This window comes from Nycticebus coucang, chromosome 23, assembly GCF_027406575.1.
Source record: "Nycticebus coucang isolate mNycCou1 chromosome 23, mNycCou1.pri, whole genome shotgun sequence".
Taxonomy (NCBI): Eukaryota; Metazoa; Chordata; class Mammalia; order Primates; family Lorisidae; genus Nycticebus; species Nycticebus coucang.
The window spans coordinates 3,053,931-3,073,886 of NC_069802.1; the positions used below are offsets into that span (position 1 = coordinate 3,053,931).

The 19,956-nt window shown below is 42.8% G+C and overlaps 1 protein-coding gene across 3 annotated transcripts in view; it reads left to right on the plus strand.

The window, feature by feature from the left end:
* Positions 1-19,956, plus strand: part of LNX1 (ligand of numb-protein X 1) — a 189,827-nt gene that overhangs the window by 163,305 nt on the left and 6,566 nt on the right. For all 3 annotated transcript variants that reach the window (XM_053578038.1, XM_053578039.1, XM_053578040.1), the window contains 3 exons: positions 8,601-8,735; positions 11,584-11,761; positions 13,235-13,463. In XM_053578038.1, the coding sequence (XP_053434013.1) occupies positions 8,601-8,735; positions 11,584-11,761; positions 13,235-13,463 (542 nt within the window). The remainder of the gene's footprint in view (positions 1-8,600; positions 8,736-11,583; positions 11,762-13,234; positions 13,464-19,956) is intronic.

The following is a 19,956-nucleotide window of genomic DNA, read 5'->3' on the forward strand; positions in this document are numbered from 1 at the left end:
TTACAACAATGTGTGTGCGCACACATGTGCTATATCCTCTAACTGGCTTTCCTTCTTCCCTACCAGCTAATTATTTTACTGTTACCTGCCAGTCTGGTCCAGTAGAGTATTGTATCCAAGCACTTAGGACCATGTCTGTCAGCAGTACACACTCAAATATTTTTGAATGAATAAATAGAGTCAAATTATAAACACGTAGACATACTTCCTCCATAGTGACTTGTTATTAAACCATGTACCAAAGAAGCACCAACTCTACTTTTATGTGCTATTGGTCCCCAAGATGTCATCCCTACTCTATGTCCCCTTGAATTTGTCCAGTGATTATTGGTTGAGTAGCTTTTTTGTGCCAAGAGGCATCAAGTACAATCTGGCAGTCCCTGGCCTCCGGAAGTTTGGAGTGGATTTCTGTCTTTGATCCCCATTCCAGCTAAGTCAGCACTAAGCAGGTGGTTTCCAGCCTCCAGGTGCCAATGGGTGAGAACACAAAAACGCTAATGTTATGAAAACATTTACACATGGAAAACGGAGAATCTGGTTTTTTCCTTTGTGAAAAAATACATTCTTAGCATCTTTTTTTTTCCCCCATGTTAAAAACTAGACTGTTTAACTTCTTTTCTTTTGGTGGTGGACTTGTTAGCTCCCTCTGCAGGTCAATCAGTGCAACTCACATTCTGTAAGATAATCTTTGCCAAGGATCCTTCACAATAGGCAAAAAACCCCTCTTAGTCATCATGTCATTTGGAACAGTCTCGATTACATGTGGCATTTTACTTTCTTAGATTAATAACAGAAGAGCAAAAACTTTTTTCTATGAGAAAGTTAATTTATGAAATAAAATCTTGCCTAACAGTGGGACTTCCCAAAAGATTCTTTTGCTTACTAGCTTTTTCTTTTTAAGTTTTTCTGCTTACAAAGCATTGTAAAAAAAAAAAAAAAAAAAAATGAGAGCCATAGCAAAGCTATTTGGAAAAGAAATAGAAAAACAGAATAGAATGCAGGAAAAATTCAGCTAAGCAAACTCTTGCTGTTTCTAAAAAGCAAATTTTATCTGTGTGATACTTGTAACACACAACAGCCTGAGGGGATTAAACTAAATACTCTTCAAAGGTTGGGTCTCAAATGTCTAACCAGTCCGTGGTCACGTTGCCTTTGTATGTCTGGGCCATGAATCACTTTGGCCTTACAAAGAAATTCCCAGACAACGTGTTCTTTTGGTCATGTTCTCTCCCGCAGTACCCCGCATTTGGCTTTTTTTCTACATTTTTCAGAGAAGAGTTATTACAGAGAGACCAGAACTGTTTTGTGTTTGACCAGTATTACATATGCTGAGCCCTAACCTCAGCTTACTCAGCAGCAACCAGGCTCCGCCAGACCCCAGGCGAGAGAGACATTAAGAGTCAGGCCCTTTGGAGAAGAGTGACATTAAGGAGCTAGAGGCCTTATTTGACCACTTAGTACAATATTATTTTTCTCCATTGTCAGTTTCTCGAGAGTTTTGATCATCATGACTGGAATAAACTGTATCAAAGAGACAGCTTTTTGGAAGTGTCTAATGTCACAGCGAAAATACCAGAACAAAGAACTCAGGGACCAAAGATTTGAGACACTAGGGAATAAAGAGGTCTCGGTATCTTGAACTGTGGGGGCGTCAGCACCGTCCTCCCAGGAGTCAATGTGAGAAGCCCTTATTCTGAGAGGTATACTTATTTTGAGATGCTTCCATCTGTCTGTAATTCTGGATCAGTGAGTTAATATTTATTTTGTCATTCTAGTATATACAATTAATAAGTGAAGAAAGTAATTATGAATCTCAAATTTGAGGTCTCTCTTGTGCCTTTTGTTCCCCTAGGTCACCCACATATTTGGTGCAGAAACTGAAAATATTCAAAGCCATTTGTAGAAGTGATAAGAGGGATTTTCATTAATAGTGGCAGATATTGTCTTTGCCTTATAGCGATTAATGTTTAAATGAGAAGTTATTTCATCAAAGAATACCTGACAACCAGGCTCTTCAAATTTGTTTTTAAATGTGATAGGCCTTTAGACAGACCCAGAAAGAAAAGAATGGACTAGTTGCGTTACCTACATTTGTTCCAAATAGAGGATTCCAGCTCGTGAGTTCTGCTGGATACCTGGAAAATGGGCAAACGTTTCCAGATAATTTAAACATTCAACTCCCCGGTACCAGTAAGACTCACCATTGAAATAAGACCTGATAGATGTATGTGTTTCTTTCACAGACTGGCACAGCTAATGGGGAAGCACATCCCTCCTGAAGTGAATTGTCTCACCTGGATAGTGTCGTGAACAGAATGCACAGTACACACACACCAAACTCTACAGAAATCGTTTTAAAAACTCCCTGAGCTGAATTCTCAAGGCCAAGTGATTTTTACATAAGGCTCCAAATTTCATGCATTCTTGATAAAATGTACTTGGTAAACTGCACAGTTTTTCAACTTGGAATTTTATAAATATATAAAATATATGATTTTACTCAGCACCCAGCAGATTTAAGAACTCAAGAAATAAATTCTTACTTTGACCTTCTCACTGATATGTGTATAACCCTGTGTAAGTCACCGTCTATATTATCATGATCAGTAATTTTTTGGCATCTAAAGATATGTACTTCTGGGAATATAAGGATTAATGTGGAGCTATTAAAAGTGGGAAAAATAGACCAAATTTGCTGCCCTAATTCTCCTTTTCTGCCTTGATCAAATCCTAATGTCTTATTCACTACTTTTCCTCAAAGCCTCCTCTGGTTGCTTTTAGGTCAATGGAGCAACCTAACTTCTCTAGAAGAAGATAGTCATAGATTCTTTTTAGAATATGCTGGGCACCACAGTGCTGGGTGCTGAAGTTTCAACAATAAATTAATTAACACATACCAGACTTGCTTTTACCAAGCTCATTTTATAAGGAATATCAACTTACAGCATACCCTTAACTCATTCCAGGGTTATATTTCTGGAACCTCTCACTCATTGCCCAGTGGGAGGAATTTCCCCCAGAAGTCCTTTTGCTCATGGAAGGTGAGTAAAGGCCCGGATTTTGTTCCCAGCCCTCATTATGTAGCACGTTGCCACATCAGTGGGAATGACTGATGACTTTGGTGTTTTCCTGGCATGGTTTTTGGTTCTGATGCCTCCAGCTGTGCATTGCCAGGCAAGATCCGTGCTGTCACGTGGTCTCAGAGGTGGCTGTGCTGCCATAATTCTATAGTGCAGTCCTGAGAACTTCTTGTCACCTTCCAATGAATCAAAAATGATGGAGACAGACATTTACAGAGTCCAGGGTTTCACAGAGCCTAGAGACAACCCCCCATGACTGTGCGAAGTGGCAAGGTGGGAACTCCGTCAGCAAGGGAATCAGGGCAGCTGGTTTGTCAGCAAAGACGCTTCTCTATGCTGGTCAGACCAGAACTCAACTTTGGGGTCTAATTCCGTGCAGGTGCACACACACGCCCAGCTTTGTTATAGTGAGTCCAGAATTCATCAGGCTTTTGTGATCTTGAAAACATTAAATTCTGAAGAAACTACAAATAATTGACCTGAAAGGAGAAGGGCTTTGGGACATCAGTGAGCCGCATCTATAAATTGGGTTGTCACATGGAAATTGATTTGGGTTTGCCCTATAGGACATAAGCAGACGAATGGGCAGGCAAGAGAATGGCCACTTTATCTCAACCCGAGGACAAACTTTCTAATTAGTGCCATCTAGAAACAGCCTGTGCTTCTGTGGGACACAGTGAGCTTCCTGTCACTGAGGCACTGAGGAGTGAGCTGGGTGACATGGTGAGGGTGCTGAGGGGACTCAAGCTGCAGGCTTTAGAGGAAATGTTGGCTTAGATGATGTCCGTGAGGCCAAGATAAATGAACAAGATGATACTTGAAGACACTTGCCTCACTCTGAGATCCTTGGGAAAGAAACCAGTGGCGAATGTAGGGTAATTTTTTTTTTTTTTTTTTGGTTTTTGGCCAGGGCTGGGTTCGAACTCGCCACCTCTGGCATATGGGACCGGTGCCCTACTCCTTGAGCCACAGGTGCCGCCCCCAAGGGTAATTTTTTTTTAAGAGATAATCATTAAAGCCTTGTGTGAAGGATGAAACCCCACCTGGAGACAGCTCTGTGAGCAACTATGTTCTTATCAATTTCACTATAGCTGCCACCTGTCTCTGTAACTAGGGGCCCACCCTGTCAAGCATAGGCCTCCAAAGGGAGCTCCAAAGGGAGCTGTGTACAGCATCTTCCCACTCTGAACAACACAGGCCTGAGGTCCAGTAGTGTCTGGGAGTTCCCCCTTTGAGTGTTCATATACACATAGAATAACACCCTGGGACATAACACCTTGGGAACTCTTAACCTTAACTTGAAACTTTATAAAGCTAGCACAGGAAATGCCGTGAATGAACCCACATGGATTTTATATGGTTTGCTATAGACATTTAAGCATATACCCATATGCTAGAAAAGCAAATGCTATAATGCATTCGCTTTAACTTCAGTCCTCTTTTACAAACAGGTGAAGCCTTTGGCTACAGGTGAGAAGCTCACACATTGGGGTCCCATGCAGTGCTGGGACAGAGAAGGACCCCCTATTTCTAATGTACAGCTCTGCAAAATGCTTCTCCTTGCCCCAGGCATAGTGGAGTCTTCAACTCCCATCTGTCCGCACTGTTTCTGGTCTGTGCTACATCTGACGGCGTGAGCACTACTGCACAGCCTTGCTGGATTTCAGAGTGAAAATCGCCATTTGCAAGCTGAACACAAAGGATTTATCGCCCTCAGAAAGATCTGAGACTCCTGCTGCTGGCTATAAGAAATAGGCTTTTGTTATTTTAAAATGGGTAAATATAAAGGAGGCCACGGGACTGTGGTCCCTTCTTTGGTCTCTGCATAGTCCCATCCTGATCCCTGATCAGCAGTTTTGAGGCAAACCTCAGAACAGAGAAAAGCAGTCGTTAAACAAAGCAACAAAAAAAAAGCCGTTCTGCAAGAAACGCCGTCCAGTTTTAACTCTCTGGTTTTCCCTGAATTTCAGATGTTTCCTATTTGCTCAGCCAGGAGTAATTGGTCCCACCTGTGGAGACTCTCAAGCCTGTTCCCCATCATCTTTTTCAAGGCATCCCCTCCAACTGTCCCTGAAGTAGGAAAAGCTCCCTGGGGACAGAATTCTGTGTTGACAGCCTGCTAGTGAGCTAAAGTCTATAAGGGAGGATGCGGATGGCATCAGATCCCTCCCATAACCTGTAGGAAGGAGGGAGTTGAATGCCTGGGCTCCTGGGAGACAAAGGGGAGTGTGATACAGCAATCAGGCTCTGCAGTATCCAGAATCTGCCTAGCTCTGTACCTGGGGTGTTTCAGGGAGAGAAGAGAGGACACTTCAAGCCTTATCTACTAATGAGATAGCTGTAATTGTTAACTCATCCTTGTGCCCAAATTGCAACTTCCCAAGAGATCCAAGAGGGAGGCTGTCGTCGTTCTGACTTGGCGACAGGCTCTTCCTCTGACCATTTGTCATTAAAATGACAGGTCTGCTATACGTGCGTCCGGGCTCACACATGAACGTGAAATAAACAAGGCCGGTGTTTCTGGGCCTCTCCCTCATGCTCACGCCACATTCACACTAGTGGAAAAAAAGATTGTTTGGTGTCTAGGACTGTTTCTCTGTACCGAACCCAGTTGCTCATGAGATTTAGTACCGGGACAAACCCATGAGCCCACTCCCACCTCATATCTTCAGACACCATGAAAGTGCATTAAATAGGATGTCCTTGTGAGCAATTTACAAGGTGGCTGGTAAGAGCCACAGATCAGCCTTGTAGAGAATTTATTTCCAAGAAAATTGATACCAGAGTTGTTTATTGAAGTATTATTCGTGCCAACAACTTAATACCAGAGCCAGTATTTGAAAATCCCATGAGAAATCGGTGCTCAAAAAATGTGAATTAAATAGTTCTTGCAGGATGCTTCTTGACAATTTTTGGATTTTGCCTGGCAAGTTGATTCCATGCATAAGTCTAAAATTTCCCTGGTCTTATCAGCTACTTGTATCATGTGGCTGCTCCTTGTTTACCAGGAACGTAGCACTAGAGACAAGCCTGGTGCTGGGATCTTGCAAAACATTGGAGTTTCCCTAAGAGAAGAGAGCAACTTCGAGCTTAATAATTGAGGTTTTGACCTGCATGTTGCTATTTCTTATCTTTTAGTAATTTTTGCTTTAGAGAGTTCCCAGAGATAACCTTAGTAGCATAAGGGAGGCTTACAGAACAAAGAAGGAGACACAGTTATTGCAAAATACTCTTCCCAGAACTGCATTTAGTTGGCTAATACCCTCAGACTTCATGTCAGTTTTTTCATGATTGCTTCCTGGGCTCATTATTTTTGTTCTCTTCTGACACAGGCTTTGTATGTGATGAGAAACACCAGGGAATTCAAGCCACGCCAGTGAACAAAGGGCAGTCACGTTAGCTGTGGCTGGGCAGAGGAGAAGCGATGGCCAGGCTGCGTGCGAAGGACGCTGGGCACTCCAGCTGCCCTTGGGGTGGTGTTTGGAAGGATTTTCTAATTTGTATGGAGTGAATCAGCTCACCTGGCCACACAGACCCTCTTACTGAGCTTTAGCAGTTACCTTTAAAAGTCCTTATTCCTAGCCACCTGACTGATGACTCCTGAGTTTGAAGAGAACCCTGAGAAGAGCTGTTTGTTAATATAAGAGTGCAAAGTCGTGAAGGTTGGGCTGGTTCTTGTCGGTCAGCCATGGGGATGTTGTTTTTCATTGGTGGGTTCTCTCTGCTTAAGGTTTTAAAAACGAGATCCTAATTCCCGAGTGGGAGAGTCATGTTCCTGGAAGGAAGAGGAGGAGAGGCAGTGTCTCGGTCCGTTCTGCTGCCGTAACACAAAGCCCTAACTTGGGCAGCTTTTAAACGGCAGACATTTACCTCTCCCAGTTCTGAAGCCTGGGGAGTCTAACAGGAGGGTGCAGCAGTCTCCGTGTCCGGGAGGCTGCTTCCGGATACCTAACACTGTCCCGCTGTGTCCTCACACAGCCCAAGGAGGGGGGGACTCTTTATAAGGGCGCTGACCCAATGATGCGGCATCAGCCATCGTGACTGTCACCTCCCAAAGGCCCCACCTCCGAATAGCCCCATCTTGGGAGCTGGGATTTTAACATGTGTATTTTAGGGTAACAACATGACAGACCAGCAGGCAGAGAACAGATACCTCCCACTGTCCAGGCCAGTAAAGAAGAGCATGGCCTTCCCCCCAGCCCCCCATCCTGTTCATGGCATGCCCTTCCTGTGGCGGGGGAGCCACACCATGAAGGAAGAAGGCAATGATCAGCGTCCTTCTCTGCTGTGGTGGCGAGTGGGCAAGCGCTGGGCAGAAGAGAGTACCCACCAAACCTTACTCTTTCCTTTCCATAAACCTAGTCCTCTTGGGGACTTCTCTAGTCAAGTCTATCCCTGCTTCGTCCATTATCAACTTTTACTAAAATGATAAATGGCTACCTCAGCTGGGACCATCAGGGAGCCCTATTTTCACACGTTTCACAAGTCTAAGGCTTGTTTCTCTGCTCTGTGGGTCTGAAATCTCACCAGTCAGCCTTTCTGGAATAATGAGCCTTACTACCAGACACATGTGGAACTGATCAGTGGCAGAAAACCAGGGTGTAAATTTGTCATGTGAGATGGACCTTTCTCTTTCAGTTTGCTCTTTTGAATGTGTGTTCACGTACTGAAGTATGTAACAGAGGACTGGTAATCAAAATTAGCAGCAGTCATATAAAAGATAAAGAACTAAAGCAAAAGACTTTGATAAGGCTGACAAGACTGCACTGAATTTTCATGATGGGGTCTCACGCTGTTGCCCAGGCTGGTCTCAAATCCTGGCCTCCAGTGATCTTCCCGCCTCAGTCAGCCTCCCTGGTTGCTGGGATTACAAGCATGAGGCACCATGCTCGGCCAATCAGGCTGTGTCAGAGCCTACTAAATCATCCCTGTATTTCTGAAGTGTTCAATCTTGGCAAACCCAAACGTGCGTGACTGTCGGACTTGGGATTTCTCTTCCTGAGTCTAATGCCCAGGCTAGAGTGCTGTGGAATCAGCTTAGCTTACATAAACCTCAAACTCCTGGGTTCAAGTGACCCTGCTGCCTCAGCCTCCCAAGTACCTGGGACTACAGACACCCACTACAACGCCCAGCTAGTTTTTCTATTTTCAGTAGGGACATGGTCTTGAACTGAGTTTGAGGAATCCTTCCACCTTGACCTTCCAGAGTGCTAGGATGACAGGCATGAGCAAACAAGCCTGGCCCTGATAATGTCTTCTCAAAGACTGAAAGGAACTAAACCTTCCCTAGGTTTTCCCTTGGAGCAATGTTTACTTCTGGTTTAAATACAAGGCAAATAGCTCTCATAGTTTTACCAAATTATAAGATGGGCACTGGCATAAAAATTACTAGAAACCGTATTTTCCCATAAAAAGCAAAAAGAATTACAGCCAAAGCCATGTCTTGGTTATTAGCCCTGGGTGCTAGATGCTGTGGGTAGAAGCTCTGGGAGTGGCTAATGCCCATGTCTTCTCACCCAGGCCAGTGAAAGACGCGTCCATCTCATCGTGTCCCGCCAGGTCCGAGGACAGAGCCCTGACATCTTTCGGGAAGCCAGCTGGAGCAGCAATGGCAGCCAGTCCCCAGGGCCAGGGCAGAGGAGCAACTCTCCCAAGGTAAGGCCCAGCCAGGGCATGTCCGCTGCTCCTAGAAGGAGCTAAGTCTCGGGAAGGCTGCTTATTTATCATTTCTACGTGCCACCTCTGGACTTTGTGACTTAAAGAAACACTATGACTTGTGAAACTAAAGGCCCGAAGTCTCAAGCCTTGGTGAGATAACCCAGGTCTGCCATCCGAGCAGGAGAGAGGAAAAGGCAGGAGGGTTTTGGAACCTGACCGCGGAGACCTCCTAGGGAGACCTGATTTCCAGTCTAAGCCAAATAGATGTCACGTTTTTAACCAAGAGACACTTTACTTAAGAAATGTTTTCCTTTCACTTGGATGTGAAATAAGAAGCTTTCTTGGTTTCTGGTTTTGAATTTCTAAATCTGCCTGGAAATTAAAATAATGCTTCTGCTACCATTTTTAATATGCTTGCATTTGCCAAAGGGCCCAGGAAGATAATTTAAAAACTCATGTGACATTAGGGAGTGGTGAGATGTGAGACAAACCACAGGGCACATGTCCTGTCTCACGGCATTCAAATCCAAAAAACATTTTAAAACACTATGGACCAAGTAGAATTTATCTTAGGTAGAATCCATCCTTCCAGCTAGCAGTTTGCAGACTGTTTAAATGAGATGGCTCAGCCCCTTTGTACTTCTGTCTGTGGCTTGTACTTTCTCATCTGGGTGTGTGTCTAAGCAACACAAGCCTTGTTTGGCCCAAAGTGAGGGCCCAGTGGGTTGGTGTGCCGTCCTGTTGTGACGGCAGGGAGCTTCTGTGTTTGGTTTCTGGTTTCATTACATTACTTGTAACTAAAAGAGTATCTTATAGATGGCCCATTCTTCTTGCAACAGAGAGTAGGAAACACCCCTTTCCTTCTACAATAAGCCATGGAAAAACTCACAAGCTGAGTTTTTGAGCAATGCACGTATGCAGAAACACTACTCAAAACTTTGATTTTGGAGCATCTCTGCTTTATAATACTCAGTAAATTACAGAGCCTGCAAGATACAGGCTATTCTCCAGCAAGAAATGCCCCATAAATTCATAAATTCCATGTTTGTTTACAGTAAGCAATCTGGACAGACCAAGTATATCCTGCTAAAATGTTTAATGGGTAAAGACTCACTTGTGTCTTTTTTGCTAATAAGTCAGCATGTTTAAGTTGAACTGATAGTCTTTATTAATGGAAAACTAGTTGATTGATTTCATTAACTAATTGCTTAACATTTTTATCTAATTAATTTTAGTTGAATTAACTGAAATATATTATATCCTAATTCATTAAATTATGGGAAATGAGGTCTCAATCCACACTGTGGTTTTGCAATTCCTTCCACCTCCCCATCGTGAGTCATGGAAAGAGCCTGGAGGATCTAATCATACTTTTGTTACAACCCTCTATCATGTGACTTAACGCCTGGAAACGCTGCTAACAGGCCTAGTGGGGAATTGTATTTATTTTCATTTTAATTTATATTATATCTGACTTTGTGAGATGCCCTCACAAAAAAGGTGGCATATTTAAAATAAAACTAAGATATATAGGGCATTTTAATTGTTTAGGTTTTTATGCTACTAAAATGATTATTTGTTTGATTTAGGAAATTTGATTAAATGTTTGATTTAGGAAACAATGTGACTTTTAGGTAATCAAATTTAGGAAATTTGATTAAATGTTTGATTTAGGAAACAATGTGACTTTTTGAAAATCACTTAAAAGATTCAAAGAAATACCAAAGAAGGCAAACCAGGATTGGGACAGAAAGATTTTAGCCAATTGACAAGTTAAGGGACAACAGTCACCAAATTTAGGAGTGTGGTTACCTCTATGGGAGAGAAAAGAAATCAAGCAGAGAAAAGTCAGATAGAGACTAACTGTATGTGGAATGTTCATTTCTAATACTGGGTTCTGAAGTACATGGTAGGACATTCTATTATTTATACTTCTTTTTATTTGTCTAAAATGTTTTATTTTAAAAATCCAAGGCAAATACACTTTTATAGTTCAAGTGATAAATACTCAGATGCCTGTAAGATTTTTTAATCAGCTTTAATTATTTCCTCATAAATTATGTTTTTAAATATGGGGGAACATTCCAACATGTCCAAAGTTAAGGCAGGCATGGTGAAGTGGGGAGAAAAGACAAATGGTAAAGATGGTCTCTGCCATATTTAACTCTCCTCCTCCCCAGCCACTGTCAGGCACCTCTGCAGGTGAGGGCTCCACGGGGAGACTTGGGTTTCTCCATTGCGAATGTGAATCTCACTGGTGAGGAATGTAAGAGGCCCTGGGAACACAGGAAGGACACGTGGACACAGATCTTATCTGGCACTTTAGTCATTGTCTTGAGCCCCTCGTGGCTCAGCTAAACATTTCTTTGCTCAGCACAGATAATCCTGTTTGGTACACACTTCAGAAGTACCAAAGACAGTATATAAAATATGGTTTCTTTTTTATTTTAGAAAAAAATTCCTGATATTCATAAATGATAAGGATTTTTTTTTTTAATTCTGACCCTCTGCTATCAGGAATAAATGACTCATTTGAAAAAATTTAGGTGCAATTCACATCGAATGTTTACTATTTCTCCATCCAGTCCCTCCCTCCATTCTAACTGTTCCTTCTGAAATGTAAACTTTCTCTGAGTTAGTCTGTAGAATGTGGAGATAAAGGCACTCTATTATGGTGGATATAGGTAAGGTGAGGGTTTTCATAGTGTCTTTCTCTGTGGTTTCAAGGACCACCATCATATTTATTCAATTTATGTAATTTATATAATCTTGGCAGCTTTCTCATGTCAAAAATGCAAATCCAAATGTGAATACATGTGCAATGTTTTTCTGTCTGTGCCTTCAGCTCCCTCATCCTGCAGTTACTTGTCGGGAGAAGGTTGTGAGTATCCGAAAAGACCCCAGTGAATCTCTTGGCATGACCGTTGCAGGGGGAGCATCCCACAGGGAATGGGATTTGCCAATCTATGTCATCAGTGTCGAGCCTGGAGGAGTCATAAGCAGAGATGGAAGAATAAAAACAGGTAAAAAGTCAAGGGACTTAAGGCACTGGAGTGGCAGAGAATTATGAGAATAAGCACTTCACCATGTTGGGTAACTGTTTTCAGAATTAAGAGAAGGTTAGATTGATCTGGTAAGGATATCTGTTACCTATTGACCATGACTGGTTCGAGTATAGTTCCTAAACCGGGTTTCACTTCTAGTTCATACAGGTTGATATGGGACAACTTGCCTGCTAGTAAAAAGATAGAACTGCCAACCTATCCCAGTGACTCATAGGGAACTGCTACAGTCATGGACAAGTTGTCTGTAGTCAATAGCATGATTTGGTTCCTTTCATTCTAAGTGATTCTTCACTGGGTTGATCCAGTGATGATACCAATTCATAAATTGCTCCATTTTCTGGGTTGGATAGGAGAAGTCATTTGATAAATTTGATTCATTGAATATATATTAAGTGAAAGTACCACGCTAGGTACTTTCCCATTGATGGAAAGCGTTTCAGTACATTAATCTCTCATGTTGTGGGCTACTTTGAGTAAAGAAAGGAGATATAAAATTTGCCTCTATAAATACGTATCCTTAATACTGTTGTCAACTCAAATGAAAGGTTGGCTCGATGGATGCAGAATTATCTCATGTCATAAAGGTCCAGATTCAAGATAAAATGTGAAGTTTCCAAAGTACAGCTGCTCAGCTGGAGGTGCCCTGGGGGTGGGGTGGGGGGGTTATCACCCAGTGGATGGGTCAGAAAGGACTCAAGCCCTCCCTGTCTTTGTCCTCTTGTCTTTTTGCTCCTGCTGTGGTCATTCTCTATAAAACAATTATGAACTAAGAGAGACAGAAAAACAGGAAGAAGATAAAAGAATAGAAAACAGGGAGAGAGGAGATAGATAGATTAATTTTGCTTGCTTTTCTGCAAGCACCTAGTGGGAGAGCAACAAGGCCATACAATGTGACTTGTTAGCAAGAGAATGAGCTGGAGGATTTATGACTGGACATATAGAGATGGTCCTGTACATAGTAGGTGCTTAACCAGTGGTAGCTATTTTCACCTTGGTAATGAACTCTTCTTTCTGCCTCCTTAAGAGCACTGTCACCAGCCCAGTTTCCCTAACTCCTGTAGAGCCCTCTTCCACACACTGTCATGTCAGTCCACATTCGTCAGGTGTCCACTGCACACCGGGCTCCGTGCAAGTGCTGGAGCTTCTGCCATGTGCTTTCTCTTTGTACAAAAAACAGGTAGAAAAAAGGAGTGAAAAAGTAGGTTTTCTTTGATTAAATAGTGAATAAGGCTAATTTATCTTCCTGTCTCCCTCCCTTCTCCAATCAAAATTTACCAGTACCTTGAAATGCACACACTGTTTACCTCATGTTGAACACCCCCTCACCCTTTCCACATCCCCACAACCCACTCAGTCCCTGCCCCTTACACTTTAAGTAGGAGGCCTTTTTATACTCTCAGTAAAGATGGCTTCTGCTTCTCTGGCCATCAGGTGACATTTTGTTGAATGTGAATGGGACTGAGCTAACAGAGGTGAGCCGGAGCGAGGCAGTGGCATTACTGAAAAGCACGTCGTCCTCAGTGGTGCTCAAAGCTTTGGAAGTCAAGGAACATGAGCCAGAGGAAGACTGCAGCAGCCATGCAGCCCTGGACTTCAACCACAACATGGCCCCACCTAGCGACTGGTCCCCATCCTGGGTCATGTGGCTGGAATTACCTCGGTGAGTCCCAGCGTGACATCCCTGTAGGAGGAAACAATTACATTTCTTAAACCACTCTTTCACTCTTTGGGGCTGATTCATGGTACAAGCATCTTAATGAGACCCAGTCTTGGTTGTGGGACTGTTTGAAATAATTCTGTCTTCCCATTTGTAACTGCAAGTGCAGGCAGAGATGCCAGGGCAAGGACAAAAGCCTGGATTGGAGGCACCAGCAGGCATCCACGCTGGGCGCTCCGAGAGCTGCCACGCACAGCTGTGCAGGTTGTCCCCACAGACAGAGGGAGCTCAGAGCACAGGCTGTGTTTGTGCACCCTGGAGCTGAGCTGTACCCACCAGGGGAAGGGTCACCTGCGCCTAATTTGCTAGTGGCAGCCCTGGGAACATTGCTTAGAGGCTGACTCCCTTCTGGGGCTGTGTGTGCCTGTGTGGTTTTCAGGTGGCCCTGGTTATCCATAAGCAGGGCCACAGAGCACACTGCCTTCTCCCAGGCTTTCAAGCATCTGCTCGCTGGTTCCTCAGATCTCTGTCCTCAGTGCCTGCTCTGTCCTCAGTGCCTCCTCTTGTATAGAAATTCAGGAAGCAGCTCAGCTGCCATTTTAGTGCAGTCTAACTTGAGCCTTATAGTACAACATCTGTTCATCTCATACAGTCGCTTCAGGGAAGGATCTGGGGTTGGCCCTACTAAATGGCTATCACAGAAATGAAATACTCAGAGAACAGATAAACTGGTGTTTCTTACCTGCATTAGAGCATAAACTATTGGCTTTCAAGAGCTTCCCTTGCTAATTCCAGATGCATAATTTAAATGTTAAATATTAGAGTAACTGACCATGATATACTAGCATAGGATTGAAGAAAAATGAAAGCAAGATGTTGGGTTTTAGAACATTTTTCTTGAGGGTGGAGATATGTCTCTCTCTTTTTCTCTTTTTTAATTTATGTTGGTTGTTTCTTTAAAAAATCCCTGCCTCAAAGATACACTGACCTAGATTCCTTTTTGAGTCTTCCATAGTTAATAAATTATTTTTAACGTTGGTACATTTTTTAAAATCCTTAAACAGTTGAAAACTGATCATTGAGGCTGTTTAAAAGTCTTTAAACATTTTAGAAGTGGGCCTGAATGGAAGAAGTGAATGTTACTTTAAATAAAATTTTATTTAAAAAAAAAACTTCGGAAACTAGAATCTACTAAAGTAAGTCATTTTTAACTTTTTATTTGAAAGCTACTTTATCACACAATCAGTATGATCATAGTTCCTCATCAATTCATTCATGTAAGAGAAGACAGGGTGATATGCTTTTTAACTCTAGATAAAACCAAATGCTTTTTACTCCAGATATACCTGGATTGCTAGAAATTCAGTCTGCAAATAGATTTTCTTTTTAATTCACAGAAATGTATAAGTTACAAACCTACTTAGTCAAACATTTCCCCCATTCACTTAATAGATTTTGAAGAAACCGATTTGCCCCAGGGTATGAGGCAGCCATTTGCCTAAGGTTCTCTGCTACTGAAGGAAAAAGGCAAAACACGTCAGCAGGTCCAGAGGCAGGAAGTCCATCTAGTTATATTCTCAGGCATGGTTCAACACAGGGAGAGTACACGCCAAGGGGCAGTGTTGGTCTGGGCCACGGGAGCTTGTTGTGAACCAGTGGGTGTCAGATACAGACTGTGGCGGGGGGCGGGGGAGCAGATCATACAGGACAGTGCAGGTGTGCCCATCAGGAGGGCACTGCGTGCAGCTCCAGACGGTGTCCCTGCCATTGTCCCTGCCATTACCAGGTGCCCTCCCACTGGAGGTAATTCAGAAAACACTGGAGACTTTCTGCTTGATTCTTTGTCAGCTCTGGGGGCCCACATTCCACATCTGGAAGTCTTTCCAAACATGCTCTCATCTGGATGAGGAGGACAGTAATAGACACTAACTCATTTCTCCTCTTGCCTAAGAGTTTTAACCTTTTACTCTCCTGAAACTCTTAAGCACAGAGTAGTTAATTAACTTGCCCGAGGTCACATGGCTAGTTAATAGGCAGAGCTGGAATGTGAACCGGACTGTCCTGTCTCGGAATCTCTGATCTGAACTGCGATGTAACACTAAGTTTTGCACGCATCCTCAAGAGGATGCTAAGTCCATATTCAGCTTTCAAAGTTGGAGCTAAACCATTTGTTTCCTCTCCACCACAAAGCAAGTTTTGGAGGAATTTGAGTGCATACAGATTTTTGTCACTCGTGTGTCATGTAGCAGCAGCATAGCGCATTTTACTTTCATCACTGCTTTCCTCTTAGACCTCAAATTTCTTGTCATTTTCTTGTCACCTTTCCTGTAGGATGACTGTTTATATGTGATAGTCAACCAGAAGTCATTTCAAGAACAAAATTATTATTATTTTTTTTTTTTTGTGGTTTTTGGCCAGGGCTGGGTTTGAACCCGCCACCTCCGGCATATGAGACCGGCGCCCTACTCCTTGAGCCACAGGCGCCGCCCAGAACAAAATTATTGTTAAAATATTTCTTTCTTTTTTACCCACACCAAACCTCAATGTATTTAATGTCTGATTTGAATGCATTTTAGTGTGTTTACTATAACTATGAGAGGAGACTCTGAAAGAAAAGAATGGCTCATGTTTCTGAAGGCCTTTAAATGACTCTGCTGAGCAGGAATTTGTTGCATGAAGTAATGCAGTAACGCATTATGTACCACAGAAAGCCTTCGGGGGCCTCATAATCTAGTGTGCAAAAATGTCACAACAAATTGTTTAAACTTGTGAGTTACAAAAACCGTAATTAAACTATTATGAATGTATTGTAGGCACACAGGGCTTTAGGAACCTAAAGAAGATATTGAAGTGGGGTGGCACCTGTGGCTCAAAGGAGTAGGGCGCCGGCCCCATATGCCGGAGGTGGTGGGTTCAAATCCAGCCCTGGCCAAAAACTGCAAAAAAAAAAAAGAAGATATTGGAGTGAATGACAGTATATTTCATCTGGTTGGAGGATACAACCTATACAACCAAAACAGGAGAATATTTTGCCAATAATGGCAATTACTTATTTTTATAATTGTGCTCTGTAACAACCAACTACAAAACCTCAGTGATATGGAACAGTAAGAATGTATTTTGCTTCTGAGCTTGTGGGGTCCAGCTGATCCAGGCGGGGCTTGGTTGATCTTGGCAAGCTCACCTGTGCTTTTGCACTCTTCTCTGGGCCACATAGATAGCTGCTTGCTGCCCGTCCTTACATGTTAGGGTTCGGCTGTGGCAAATACCCCCCTGATGCTCTTTGGCTGATCCCAGAATCAGACCAGGAGGACACTACAAAGTTCTGTAGTAAAGACCGTGTATAACATGGAAGGGTGAAGAATTGGGGCCATCAGTGCAATTATTTTGCTATAGTAAGGAAGAGTATTAATAATCTCAAAGAACTTTTGTTTACATAGTTTATATCTGTAATTGTATTTACTTTATGATAATCTGAGAAAAATTATTATTATTTAAAATAATAATAAGCCCAGTATCTGTTAATGTAAATAATGTATCTTTTATGAAAAACAATTTCCAAAAAACCTAGAAGAATGGCATTTTTTCGTATTTTTGCAAACTGTTAAGATAACTGGATTCCCACATTTGCTTCTGTGCTTCATCTGCTGCCTTGTTACCCACATCATGTGGCCTCTGGAAAGTGTCACAGAGTGAGAGTGGAAAGGCAAATCACCCTTTTTATATTATGTCTTGTTACTATTATGGAAATGATATTTTGGACCTTCTGATATCCCAAAAGGCATGTACTGGGAACCACTCTTTGGAGGAAAGTTTAAGGTAAAGATAGATTTGGGCAGGATTAATATGCAGATGGTATAGTATAGGAGCTCAGTGAAATATTGGAGTCCACTGAGAAGCAGGCTGAGGAAAGGGGAGGCCTTGGAGGAAACAGAGAAAGAACAACCCACGAAAGAATAGAAAAAATGTCCATTGGATTTGGCCTAATGGCTGGTCAGGGGCTTAGGCAGGAGTTTTATGAAGACACAGAGGGTAAAGGCGTGGTTGCAGGGAGCTGTAGATGAAAGTCTTAGGAGAGGGAGAGGTGGCAAGTCCTCAGCAGAGCATGACACACAGAGAGGTGGGGAGGGTACGTTTTTAAAAGAGCCCATATTTCAGTCACCTTCCTCAGTGACCTCAGCCCAAACTTATCATCTCCTAAACTACTCCCACTCCGAAATTATATTTCAAAGTCAGATGCTCTGAGTACACACTGGTAGTCTATAGACTATTGTAACTCATAGAAGAGGAATGGGTTCACTCAACCCGTTTCTTCTGTCTTCACCTCCCTCCCAGTGCCTGTAGAGCCCATGGGCAATCATCTCAGTCATATTTATTTTTTTTAGAATCATATTTTCCACTTTCTTACTGCCCTACTGGACTAGACTGGCAAAAACATAACCCCCAGAATTATCCAATTGTGTACATTTTCTCCAGGCCTAAAACAAGATCTCAGAATGGTGCTGATAAAAATCAGTGACTTGTTTTAGATTCCTGGGCATCATAGACCTTCAGCTGGGCCCACAGTGCCGCCCCAGTGTCCCACCATATCCATTTGTCAGCTCTATCCTGTCATTCTCTACAGCAGCTGTGTCCCATGGACCCTGAGCAAATTAAACCTCCCCATCTCTACCCCTTTCTCCCTAGCAGATAAATGTGCTTTCTACTTCACAAACTAAAATCAGGCCCTTTAAATGACACCTCCTGTAACTTTCTGTCTTCACACCTTTTGTTTTACCTGAATACATGCCATCCAGCCTTCCTTTGCCTCCTAGGACCATGCAGGAGGAGCCCACTGTCCTCTCAACAGTGACGCTGTGATTCTCCCCCTGCTGCCTCTCACTGATCCTCCCACCCCTTCCTGGGGTCTCCAATCCTCCCTCCCCACTGGCTGCATCTTCTTACCAGTTCAACATGTTCAAATCTCTTCCATGTTAAACAACGGCAAGCTGCTGTCCAGCAGGCAAACTTCTGGAAAGTGATTGGCCCTTGTACATCTACTCTTTTCTTTTCCTCCTCAATTCACAGCTCTTGCCACAAAATTGTACTCATCTGTCTCACCGAAGACCTCTTTATGGAGTAATCCAGTGGACATATTATAGACTTTCTCTTGCTTTATTTCTTTGTAGTATTTTCTCATCCTCATAGTCCTTACTTGCATCATTACCAACAATCACTACTCAAAAATCTCCTTGTCAAGCATTCCACACTGATCCTCACCTCCGATCTTTCCAGATCATGGAAAGGTACCCCATTCCAACACAGTTGTTATTCCATTGCGCTGAATGCCTGCTCTTGTGTAGGTGGCTGAGAAAGGCCGCAGAGAGATGATTGAGCCCATGACCTGAACTAACTCGGGCCTCTCAGTGTTGCCAGACAAAGCCGGACACCAAAACCCTCGAGCAGTGCTTAACTTCATGGTGGTGCCACTTTGGAGTCCAGCTGTGCGCTTCAGTTCTGTTTATAGAGGAACAGTGTCTGCCTCTTTCCTTTGATTAGCTTTCTAAAGAATAGCCAGAATGCCCCTGGGCGCTGGCTCAGAATTTTAAAACTATTAAGGCCCAATTCTCACCTAAAATTACCATGGCTACAGAACTTGCCAAGGAAGTATCAAAAGTAAGTTTCAATTATAAGAAATAAACTTCTGGCTCTATGTGCATTCTTCAAATAATGTTGCTCATGAGGAACGGCATAGTCAGATCTGAGAGTGGGTCCTAGGACATCTTGACCAGGTTTTATAACTCGCTGCTTCCTGCCCTGTCTTGGATTTAATGGGATGCCTGACCCTTGATTTGCTTCGGAAAAAATCCAGTTTGAGATACTGTGTGTGCTCAGGAACGCAGTGGGTGCTAAGGGAGTGTGGCAGCCAGAAAACCAACAGAGGACACCAACCTGGACGGTGGTTTCTCTTAAAAACACTTCGAAATATTTTAAGAGAAAAAGTTTTATTATAGATAGATTAGCATACCAAACTTAAATAAAATTTCAAGAATAAGAGGATGGCTATAAAATTATATAATGGAAAAACCACTAAAAGAGAAACTTCTCATTCTGGCCCTGTCACCAGTTAGCCAAAGTTCACATTACTTCATCTTTCTGTTTTGCTGTTTCTGCGATAAGTCTCTTTTAGTAATATTTTATTTTCTATTGAATTTCAAAACTTCAAGGCTGTCTTTGTTCAGAATATTCTGCCATGCTTCACATGGCTGGCTGCTTCTTGCTATCCAGGTCATGGACTAAAGGTCTTTACTTAGAGGTCTAAAATAAAATAACCACCCAGCCCAAGCAGGGATCCAGACCAGATGGGATCAGAAATCTGTCAGAATGCGCACCAAGGCCATGATCTGGAAAGACCGGAGGCGAGGATCAGAGAGGAATGCTTGAAAAAGAGGCTTAGGAGTGGCAATCGGTGATGATACAGACAAGCACGGTGAGGGGACATCACCGCAAATAAATC